Below are 12,524 nucleotides of genomic sequence, written 5' to 3' on the forward strand. Positions count from 1 at the left end.
GGTTGGTATGGAGGGGTTTTACAGGGCCACTGCTGTGGTAGGTAGCACATGTGGTGGAACACGCAATTAGTTTTACAAGAGCATGTGTGTTCTGGCCTGGGAGAGTGTGTGTGTATGTGTGTTCTGGCCTGTGTTTTCTGGCCTCTGTGTGTGTGTAGTCCACTCACCGACGGTGTTGTGCCAGCGGTTGACAGCGAACAGTCGGCTACAGGTGACAGTGACAGCGGCAGGGACAGAGAGGTGTGGCAGGGTGTTGGCTGCTACGTGTGTCACGGGGGAGTTGGAGGGAAACTTCAACACCATGATCACATCCTGCTGCATCTGGTCCTTAAACATCAGAGGACTCTGGGGAAGGAAACACTATTGAGTAGAAGAGAGAAGAAGACAAGGAGTGTGGAGGGTGGAGGATGGAGGGATGGAGGAGGATGAGAGAGAAGGGGACAGAATGGAGAGAGGTAATTAGTGTGGAGGTAAAACAGGGTTCAGACACAGAGGAGCTGCATGTACATGAGGGAGGAGGGAGGAGAGGAGAGGAGAGGAGAGGAGAGGAGAGGAGAGGAGAGGAGAGGGAGGAGGACAGGAGGGAGGAGGAGGGGGAAGAGGAAAAGTAGAGAAGGGGAGGGGAGGGAGGGAGGAGGAAGAGGATGGGAGTGGGGAGTAGGAGGAAAGGGAAGAGGAGGACAGGAGGGAGGAGGAGGACAGGAGGGAGGAGAAAGGGAGGGGTAGGGAGGAGAAGGGAGGAGGAAGCGGGGAGAGGAGGTAGGGAGGAAAAAGGGAGAAGAGCCATGCTGTACATATAGACATACAGGCAGACACACAGAAAGACAGACAGGGGTTAGAAACATGAGATGGAGCTGTTTTATATGTCAGATGGTTAGTACATGAAACATCAGGGACATAGGGTTCTCCATCCATATGCATGTATCTTCACTTGCAAACACAGTCAGGGCAACATTTTCCTAGTGCTAAATAATTTTGAAAATTGTTGCACTTTGCACAATTCTTTTGCACTACGAAAACGTGGCTCTCAGTTTAGTTGACTGTATGGGGATAGCAAAAAGGGCTAAACCAACAACACCTCAGACAGCAGCTGACTGCTGTGGTAGAACTGGGCCAGTAGGGGGCACACTTTCCTCTGCTCTACACAACAGACACATTCAACGGGACGTCTGTTGGTAGCAGTTCTGTTCTGGTACTGAGTAAGGCGTTGGTATTGTTATGGTTTTGATATTTAATGATGAAAATGCTTGTCAAATGTAAATGTATAGTCTGTGTGGACTTCTGATGCTTTCATTGCAGATTTCTACTTTTTAGTCCTGGTTCTTGCAGCCTGCTTGAATACAGACATGCATGAGAGTTGAAATGTGGAGTGGGTACAAGGAGTGGAGAACATGGTAGAAAAGAGAGCATAGAGAAACCTACTGACAACATCTTCTCTCTCCCACCATGGAGAGGTGGGACTACCACACACACCAAAAACACACCATACAAACACACACACATGAATGCAGAGACACACTTGCATGGACACACACGCATGCACGCACACACACACACAGATAGACAGAGACGCAGTGGAAACAATTTTTCCAGCATGCTGTGTTTCTCACCAGGTGCATGGCCGAGCTGCGAGGAGGATGTGGCTCGATGAGCAACTGAGACGGAGTCTGTCCAACAATCAGAATCTGCTGCTCCATCGCCTGAGGAGAGCGGGAGGATAGAGAGGGAGAGAGAGGGGGAGAGCAGGAGAGACAGCAATATAGAGGGGGAGAGAAGGGGAGAGACAGCGATAGAGATGGGGAGAGCAGGGGAGAGACAGCGATAGAGAGGGAGAGAGAGGGGGAGAGCAGGAGAGACAGCAATATAGAGGGGGAGAGCAGGGGAGAGACAGCGATAGAGAGGGGGAGAGCAGGGGAGAGACAGCGATAGAGAGGGGGAGAGCAGGGGAGAGACAGCGATAGAGAGGGGGGAGAGCAGGGGAGAGACAGCAATAGAGAGGGAGAGAGAGGGGGAGAGCAGGAGAGACAGCAATATAGAGGGGGAGAGCAGGGGAGAGACAGCGATAGAGATGGGGAGAGCAGGGGAGAGACAGCGATAGAGAGGGAGAGAGCAGGGGAGAGACAGCGATAGAGAGGGGGGAGCAGGGGAGAGACAGCAATATAGAGGGGGAGAGCAAGGGAGAGACAGCAATATAGAGGGGGAGAGAAGGGGAGAGACAGTGATAGAGATGGGGAGAGCAGGGGAGAGACAGCAATATAGAGGGGGAGAGAAGGGGAGAGACAGTGATAGAGATGGGGAGAGCAGGGGAGAGACAGCAATATAGAGGGGGAGAGCAGGGGAGAGACAGCAATATAGAGGGGGAGAGAAGGGGAGAGACAGTGATAGAGATGGGGAGAGCAGGGGAGAGACAGCAATATAGAGGGGGAGAGAAGGGGAGAGACAGCGATAGAGAGGGGGGAGCAGGGGAGAGACAGCCATATAGAGGGGGAGAGAAGGGGAGAGACAGTGATAGAGATGGGGAGAGCAGGGGAGAGACAGCAATATAGAGGGGGAGAGAAGGGGAGAGACAGTGATAGAGATGGGGAGAGCAGGGGAGAGACAGCAATATAGAGGGGGAGAGAAGGGGAGAGACAGTGATAGAGAGGGGGGGAGCAGGGGAGAGACAGCGATAGAGAGGGGGGGAGCAGGGGAGAGGGTAGACAGAGACAGAGACAGAGAAAGGGGGAGGAGAAGGGGAGGAGAGAATGAACAGAGAGAGAGGGAGACAGAGAGAGGAAAGAGATGAGAGAGAAAGAGGAGAGAAAAAGAGAGATACTGCTGTCACTATCAATAATCATCAAAGTGATGGGTCAATGCGTTAGTTGACATTGCAAGCAAATCCTAACTCAGCCGTGCCTCCAAGGAGGGGCGTAGAGGGACGAGAGGGGTGCACTGACAATTCGCCTAGGTCCTCCCCCTCCCCCTCCCCCCTTTCTCCCCATTTCCTCCCCTCTCAGCCTGCAGAGTCATCCAAGTGTTAGCATGGAAGAGACAACCCTTTCCCTATTAACATGCTTCAGTTAACCATTCCCATCCCGGGACCCCCCACACTGACGCTAACCTGGACTGACATGATGCTAGGACTGCAGCAGGCCCCACGTCCATGTTATTGGGCCTGGAACAAAGGCAGAGAGCAAATGCACACACATGCACTCACACACAGTACTAGACAGTACACACCACTCAGTATCTACAGCTTCCATTGGCAACCACATGCCATAGTGGGAGCAATGTGTTCTGGGTAGAAGGTGATTCTTAGCCAGGACCATCTACCCACAATCCCCAGGTCACTTCCCATCATGCATTGCACCAGAGAGGTGAAGCCCCCTGGTCAGTTGAACATTGTAGGACACCAGTGGATGTTTCCCATGAGTCGTCGAGCGGCAAGCACATTTGGCAACCATTATCAGTCAGTGATTCTTTACTACGCAGTCCGTCAAGTAATAACCTAGTCCCATTATAGCTATTTTAGGTGAGGGCTGGGGTCAGGGTCACCACGTCTATTCACATAGCGAAATCTGATCCAGAGATCAGAAAGAACCAGAGGGCCATATGGAAGACATCAGAAAAATGTATGGAATAATTATTTTGGTTCTCCCGGAAAACTTTGACCGTGTACAACTGCTATATTTCTATAGGCAAAGAAAGAGTGTGAGCAGAGAGAGAGAGGGAGAGAAAAGAGCAGAGAGAGAGAGAGAGGGAGCAGAGAGTGCAGAGCGAGAGCAGAGAGAGAGACAGAGAGCAGACAGAGAGAGAGCAGAGAGAGAGAGAGAGCAGAGACAGAGAGACAGAGAGCAGAGAGAAAGCAGAGAGAGAGAGAGAGCAGAGAGCAGAGAGAGAGAGAGAGAGAGAGCAGAGTGATTGAAGGTTATCTGAAGTGCATGTTTTCTCCCGACCATCACAACAACATGCCAATAGCGCTAATCCTCTCTGCGGTCGGTGTGTCAGAAAGTCACCTGTATCTCAACAGCCATCTCGAAGACTTAACAGGCAGTTCATTCATTTACGGACCGCCTGCTTTAAGGCCCTGCTTGTCTTTTGGCTGATAAGTGGCACGTATTGCGTAACTATCTGCTGCTGTAGCTCCCAGCATCAACTACCCTGCCTGGATGAACACACAGGTGTATCAGCAGCTATCACCTGGCCTGGGGGGCAGACAGATGGATGGACGGGTGGGCAGGGGGATGGACAACAGACAGACAGGTATAATGCGTGGTATAGTACTGACTCATTGTACCTGGGAAGTAGGAACTAACGAACTCCTGTTCGTCAGGTATGCATCACCTTTCACCCACATCGAATGAATGCTCCACACACCAAATTAACACAGATGGGTCATATGAATAGATTGTGTTTTTATGTGTAGTTGAGATCAGAGTTTTCCTTTGGAAGTGTGATGACTTGTAGTTCTTAATTATCATATAATTACATTCTAAAGGATCTATAAGAAACTTTAACCAAGGCACTACCCGCACCCACACAAAGCCAAAAGATATGTTTTGAATTCCATCCATTCTTACACTATTAAAACCTTGTTGTGAGGTTATGAAGTTAACATGTTATGTCGTTGGAACAATGTAAGTGACTGTGAGATGAGCCAGTGTGGATTGGCTGTAGGTAATCCTTTCCCCACAGACAGAGGTTAGCCTGAAGTGTCTCTGTGAATGACCGTCTCTGAGTTGACATGTGAACTACTGTATGTAGAAGTACACCGCCTTGTCTCTAACAATGTTGTCACAACCACAGCTACCATCACCAGGAATCTGTGTCTTTTAAGTTATGTATAGCTTATCAAGGGATCTTCTTATAGCTGAGGTCAACTATTTAAACACCAGCATGCCAGAGCTGCTACTACGGCTAGGTGACTGCGGTAAGCATAATGAAAGCAGCTTCAAAGCTTCTGTCATCACAAGGACACCTCATTGGGTTAGCACCCCCCCCCCCCCCCCCCCCCCCCCCCATGTTGTTTGTCCCTTCAATAGGCAGTAATGGGCCTTCTAACTGGAGGCTGTGTGACTGGCTGTCTGCAGGAGAACAGCCTCACTGATGAATAATTTGTCTGTTTGTGTCTGAGTGATACAGCAGGGTCTGTATCAGAGGGCTGCTGTCATGTTTTCCATATGAGAAGGCTGTCAGGATCGACATCAAGGCTGGAGTAGGACTGCTGTTCCAGCAGCGCGCCCAGTAGACCTGTCACTGTGCCCTCAGCCAACCACGGCCCGGACGCCTGTCTTAGCCAACAACGGCCCGGGTGGCCCGGACGCATGTAACAGCAGCCGCCATCAGCCAGTCTAATCTGACACCTAGTCAGAGGAATGATTATCTCTCATTCTGACTTTGTAATTCCTTGACATTTTAATGCCATAATTGCAGTGGTTAATGTCAGACCTGCGGTTGCACCTGTCAGACAGGTATGAACCAGAACCTGCCTGAAGCCAATCAACACATCCTAAAATGTTCTGGAGCCAAACAACACATCCCAGAAAGTTCTGGAACCAATCAGCACATCTCAGAAAGTTCTGGAACCAATCAGCACATCTCAGAATGTTATGGAGCCATTCAGCACATCCACTCAGATTGGCTGGCTGACTGACTAACTGATAGGCTGGCTGGCTGACTGACTAACTGATAGGCTGGCTGGCTGACTGACTAACTGATAGGCTGGCTGACTGACTAACTAACTGATAGGCTGGCTGACTGACTAACTGATAGGCTGGCTGACTGACTAACTGATAGGCTGGCTGACTGACTAACTGATAGGCTGGCTGACTGACTAACTGATAGGCTGGCTGACTGACTAACTGATAGGCTGGCTGACTGACTAACTGATAGGCTGGCTGACTGACTAACTGATAGGCTGGCTGGCTGACTAACTGATAGGCTGGCTGGCTGACTAACTGATAGGCTGGCTGACTGACTAACTGATAGGCTGGCTGACTGACTAACTGATAGGCTGGCTGGCTGACTAACTGATAGGCTGGCTGGCTGACTAACTGATAGGCTGGCTGACTGACTAACTGATAGGCTGGCTGGCTGACTAACTGATAGGCTGGCTGGCTGACTAACTGATAGGCTGGCTGGCTGACTAACTGATAGGCTGGCTGGCTGACTAACTGATAGGCTGGCTGACTGACTAACCGATAGGCTGGCTGGCTGACTAACTGATAGGCTGGCTGGCTGACTAACCGATAGGCTGGCTGGCTGACTAACCGATAGGCTGGCTGGCTGACTAACCGATAGGCTGGCTGACTGACTAACCGATAGGCTGGCTGGCTGACTAACCGATAGGCTGGCTGACTGACTAACTGATAGGCTGGCTGGCTGACTAACTGATAGGCTGGCTGGCTGACTAACTGATAGGCTGGCTGGCTGACTAACTGATAGGCTGGCTGACTGACTAACCGATAGGCTGGCTGGCTGACTAACTGATAGGCTGGCTGGCTGACTAACTGATAGGCTGGCTGGCTGACTAACCGATAGGCTGGCTGACTGACTGACTAACTGATAGGCTGGCTGGCTGACTAACTGATAGGCTGGCTGGCTGACTAACTGATAGGCTGGCTGGCTGACTAACCGATAGGCTGGCTGGCTGACTAACTGATAGGCTGGCTGGCTGACTAACCGATAGGCTGGCTAGCTGACTAACCGATAGGCTGGCTGGCTGACTAACCGATAGGCTGGCTGACTGACTAACTGATAGGCTGGCTGGCTGACTAACTGATAGGCTGGCTGACTGGCTGGCTGGCTGAAAGGCTGACTGGCTGATGGGTCAGCTGAAATAAGACCATGTTGGGATCCTTTGACTGGGAGCAGCTCCACACCTGGATCCCACCGCTGCCACCTTATTTCCACCAATACACAAGATCCCACCACTTCCACCATTATCAGCCAAATCTATCCTTGGGATGCGTCCCAAAAGACAGCCTTTTTCCATAGGGCTCTGCTCAAAAGTACTGCACTGTATAGGGAATAGAGTGCCATGTGGGATGCAGGTTTATATCTATCGTTAATTGTAGTGCTTGAGATAGAAGGTCTGTTGTCTGAAGCATTGAAACTTTCTTCCTTGAGCTACATATTATCTCGCACAGATGAATTTGTTGTTTTGCAGACTTGACCTTAGGTTTCTGTCTCTGAGTAAATGACAGGCAGTAATTATTCACCTGCTATGGAGTAAGAATAAGAGGATCTGACGAAGGACTTGAGGTATTCAGGCATACCTTCATTAGTACTTATCATATCTGTTGCATTTAGCTGAGCTAAGTCCTCCCTCCAACACACACAGACACATGTCAGAAAGGAGACAACATCAACTGGTCACCACCATTAGGCAGTATGGAGCTACACAGTCAGCTCCCATCCTAACACTATCGCCTCGCAGGGTGGCAGACAGACAGCTTCCAAAACCTCACAGCCAGATGACTCCAATAATTGCCATTGTCTGAAAAAGCATGAGAGGAAATAATGAAAACCAAAGCCGTTGTCCATATTGTTTGGTAATTAGGCAGCTGAGTGATTTGCATAGTGGTCACTTGATAGATAAAGGCGGCCCGGGAAGTGACGGGATATAAATGAGTTGTTTTGCAGACGGCAGATGGTGGATATCACAGGGAGAGGAGATCACACTGAAAACACCACACTGCTGCTGCATGCCAGCTGCTACTGCTGTACTGTAGTCTCTGCTCTCCTCCTCCTCCTTTTGACCTATCTATCTCCCTCTCCCTTGCATTCCCTATCTATACGAACCTCTCCTCCCTCCCTCCTCTCCCTCGCTCTCCTGCTTTCTCTTTCTCTACCTTCCTCTCTCTACCTCCTCTCGCTCTCTTTCTCTACCTCCCACTCTTTCTTCCGCCCTCTCTCTACCTCCTCCTCCCTCTCCTTCTACCTACCCCTCTCCCTCACTCTTTCCCTCCTTCTCTCTCTCCCTCTCTCTACCTCTCAACCTCCCTGTCTCTCTCTATACCTCCCTCTCTACCTCCCTCGCGCTACTTCTTTCTACCTCCCTCTCTCTCTACCACCCTCTCTCTCTCTTCCTCCCTCTCTCTCTCTTCCTCCCTCTCCCTCGCTCTCCTGCTCTCTCTCTCTAACTTCCTCTCTCTCTACCGCCCTCTCTTTCTACCACCCTCTCTCTACCTCCTCCTCTCCCTCTCTACCTCCCTCTTGTTCTACCTCCTCTTCCTCACGCTCTCTACCTCCCTCTTTCTACATCCCTCTCTTTCTCTACCTCCCTCTCTCTCTCTACGCCCATCTCGCTCTACCTCGGTTTCTCTCTTCCTCCCCCTCTACCTCCTCCCCTCTCTCTCTCTCGCTCTCTCTCTGCAATTAAGCTATTCACAGCTTCCTGTCGCTCAGAGAACAGTTCAGAGCTAGTCAATTAATTAAATGTAAATGAGAGGATTCACTCCCATGTCTATTCACTAGATGACCCCTTGATGATTTATATCAAACAACACTTCAGACTAACATTCATTGACCTGGGTGTGAGTGAGTGAGCAAGTGAGCGAGTGAGCGTGTGAGCGTGAGGGTCTGCAGTAATATAGGAGTAGTAAAGAATAATGTCAATTGTAAATGGAGTGAATGACAGATAGTAAATAAAGCTACCCTTGACTTTGTACTGTATTGATCATGTATTTGCAACAACTATACTGTAAACCCATATCTGTGTGTACTCTATATGTGTTTTATGTGGTTGTTGTCATCTACGTCCTGTTGTCTGTAAATGATTATGGTTTAACAAAGACAAATTCCTGTGAAATACCAAATAAATGAACTGAACTGAACCCAGACAGAAGCAGCACTATCTATCTATGTTGGAGCTGGGTAGATGGGAGGGGTGGGGTTTGGTGTCCATGGTGACAGTGACGTGCGTATCGTAGCGTGTCGTGTCAAGGCGTACCTCTCTGAGGGCGGGGTCAGTGATGCTGTCCAGGCTGACGGAACCCTCGTAGGTCAGGTGGTGAAAGACATTGAGGGCGCGCACCGCCTCGGGCCCGCGCTGCTTGTAGCCGAAAATAAGGTCAACCCACTGATGCAGCTGACACGACACGAACTCACTTTCCAGGGCCTGTCAGAACACACAGACACACAGGCAGGGTTAGAGGGGAAAGGCACCCGGCAGCATGAAAACACACACAGTACACATACTGTAACAGACACACGCACACACATACACACACAGGGTGAGTAGAGGAAAAAGGCAGCCAGCAGCATGAAAACACAATGTACACACACAACAATACATACAAGGGAAAAAATAACACACACCACACAACCCAACACGCGTTACACTACACACACAGTCTATGTTACTGTACATACAACATCACTGCACTACACAACACATAAACCCCACTGCACTAGTTGTGGTAAAACAGGGAGGAACACTACTATTGAACCTAAAGCATTCAGTGATATTAGACTCCTGAGTTTTGATAGCAGCTATTCTCTCTCCAGCCAGACTGTGATACAATCCACGTCCCTATATAGTCCTATATATTTGACCAGGGCTCTCATCAAAAGTAGTGCACTAGCTAGATAGGGAATAGGGTGCTATTTGGGACGCAGCTTAATAAACAGGATGAGCCTCAGGAGAGCCGGCTTAATGCCTCCAGCCTGATATCAGCCAGGTATCATGTTTCTTCTCTGTCTATTAAAAACAATGACTAGCCATCTTTCTCATGGAGCTGTTCAAAACATATGGAGATCCACTTTACCGTAAGCCGTGTGTGTGTGTACAGAGAGGAAAATGTATTTCTTGGGTGTGTTTTAGATAAGATATCAAAGTAAAGATAACTACAGCATTCCTGTAGTCTTACACTGGCCCCTATGGTATACAGTGTTACAGTTCTGTTACATCACTATGGTATACAGTGTTACAGTTCTGTTAGATCACTATGGTATACAGTGTTACAGTTCTGTTACATCACTACGGTATACAGTGTTACAGTTCTGTTAGATCACTATGGTATACAGTGTTACAGTTCTGTTAGATCACTATGGTATACAGTGTTACAGTTCTGTTAGATCACTATGGGATACAGTGTTACAGTTCTGTTACATCACTACGGTATACAGTGTTACAGTTCTGTTACATCACTATGGTATACAGTGTTACAGTTCTGTTAGATCACTACGGTATACAGTGTTACAGTTCTGTTACATCACTACGGTATACAGTGTTACAGTTCTGTTACATCACTATGGTATACAGTGTTACAGTTCTGTTAGATCACTATGGTATACAGCGTTACAGTTCTGTTAGATCACTATGGTATACAGTGTTACAGTTCTGTTAGATCACTATGGTATACAGTGTTACAGTTCTGTTACATCACTACGGCATACAGTGTTACAGTTCTGTTACATCACTACGGTATACAGCGTTACAGTTCTGTTACATCACTACGGTATACAGTGTTACAGTTCTGTTACATCACTACGGTATACAGTGTTACAGTTATGTTAGATCACTACGGTATACAGTGTTACAGTTCTGTTACATCACTACGGTATACAGTGTTACAGTTCTGTTACATCACTATGGTATACAGTGTTACAGTTCTGTTAGATCACTATGGTATACAGTGTTACAGTTCTGTTAGATCACTACGGTATACAGTGTTACTGTTCTGTTACATCACTACGGTATACAGTGTTACAGTTCTGTTACATCACTACGGTATACAGTGTTACAGTTCTGTTACATCACTATGGTATACAGTGTTACAGTTCTGTTACATCACTACGGTATACAGCGTTACAGTTCTGTTACATCACTACGGTATACAGTGTTACAGTTCTGTTAGATCACTATGGTATACAGTGTTACAGTTCTGTTACATCACTACGGTATACAGTGTTACAGTTCTGTTAGATCATTATGGTAAATAGTGTTACTGTTGTGTTACATCACTACGGTATACAGTGTTACAGTTCTGTTACATCACTACGGTATACAGTGTTACAGTTCTGTTACATCACTATGGTATACAGTGTTACAGTTCTGTTACATCACTACGGTATACAGTGTTACAGTTCTGTTACATCACTACGGTATACAGTGTTACAGTTCTGTTAGATCATTATGGTAAATAGTGTTACTGTTGTGTTACATCACTACGGTATACAGTGTTACAGTTCTGCTAGATCATTATGGTAAATAGTGTTACTGTTGTGTTACATCACTATGGTAGACAGTGTTACTGTTGTGTTACATAACTATGGTAGACAGTGTTACATCACATCACTATGGTAGACAGTGTTACATCACTATGGTAGACATTGTTACTGTTGTGTTACATCACTATGGTAGACATTGTTACTGTTGTGTTACATCACTATGGTAGACAGTGTTAATAATGTGTTACATCACTATGGTAGACAGTGTTACATCACTATGGTAGACAGTGTTACTGTTGTGTTGTGTTACATCACTATGGTAAGCAGTGTTACTGTTGTGTTACATCACTATGGTAGACATTGTTACTGCTGAGTTACATCACAATAGCACACAGTGTTACTGTTGTTACATCACTATAGTAGACAGTATTACTGTTGTGTTACATCACTATGATAGACAGTATCACTGTTGTGTTACATCACTATGGTAGACAGTGGTACTGTTGTGTTACATCACTATGATAGACAGCATTACTGTTGTGTTACATCACTATGATAGACAGTATCACTGTTGTGTTACATCACTATGGTAAATATATAGTGCTTATGTTATTATTGTTCTTATTGTCAACCCAGTGGCTACACACTACAACTCTTGCAGCTGATTTGTACAGAGACATGATGCAGGACTTTACACTCTCCCTCCCACAGGACAATAACAGCCTCTACCAACAGAGTGGAGCTAACAGACAGAGAGCACACAGACAGAGACGAACACAGAGGGAGCTGAACTAGCCACGGGGCATGTCACCACGATTGAATCAGGCACATGCAAAGATGGGAACTGGAGGGAGGGTGGCGGAGGGACGGAGAGAGAGCAAGAGAGAGAGAGATGGAAATAAAATAAAAGGTAAAGTAAGAGGGAAGCAGAAAAGGAAGAACGATATAGTGAGATCTGAAACACTGTCTACCAGCAGGGTGACTGAGGACAGAGATGGAGAGTAAAGATGATGATTCTCTAGGTATCCATCCACGGATTCCGCATGTATACTAATATCTACAAGATAAGAGGATAAGAACACTGTGCCCCCCCCTCCCTCCTCCTATCTGTCCCCCCTCCCCCTCCCTCCTCCTATCTGTCCCCCCCTCCACCTCCCTCCTCCTATCTGTTCCCCCCTCCACCTCCCTCCTCCTATCTGTTCCCCCCTCCACCTCCCTCCTCCTATCTGTCCCCCCTCCACCTCCCTCCTCCTATCTGTTCCCCCCTCCACCTCCCTCCTCCTATCTGTTCCCCCTCCACCTCCCTCCTCCTATCTGTCCCCCCTCCACCTCCCTCCTCCTATCTGTCCCCCCCTCCACCTCCCTCCTCC

The 12,524-nt window shown here is 47.9% G+C and overlaps 1 protein-coding gene across 4 annotated transcripts in view; it reads right to left on the reverse strand.

Annotated features, from left to right (window-relative positions):
* The window catches only part of LOC115206229 (neurobeachin-like), a 308,527-nt gene that overhangs the window by 13,881 nt on the left and 282,122 nt on the right, over nucleotides 1–12,524 (reverse strand). For 2 of the 4 annotated variants that reach the window (XM_029772948.1, XM_029772945.1), the window contains 3 exons: nucleotides 8,933–9,100; nucleotides 1,611–1,700; nucleotides 168–345 (listed from right to left, as the gene is read on the reverse strand). In XM_029772948.1, coding sequence (XP_029628808.1) covers nucleotides 168–345; nucleotides 1,611–1,700; nucleotides 8,933–9,100 — 436 coding nt within the window. Of the gene's footprint in view, nucleotides 1–167; nucleotides 361–1,610; nucleotides 1,701–8,932; nucleotides 9,101–12,524 lie in introns of all 4 variants that reach the window. The other 2 variants (XM_029772946.1, XM_029772944.1) reach the window with 1 other exon arrangement.

The sequence above is a fragment of the Salmo trutta genome, chromosome 13, assembly GCF_901001165.1.
Source record: "Salmo trutta chromosome 13, fSalTru1.1, whole genome shotgun sequence".
Classification (NCBI taxonomy): Eukaryota; Metazoa; Chordata; class Actinopteri; order Salmoniformes; family Salmonidae; genus Salmo; species Salmo trutta.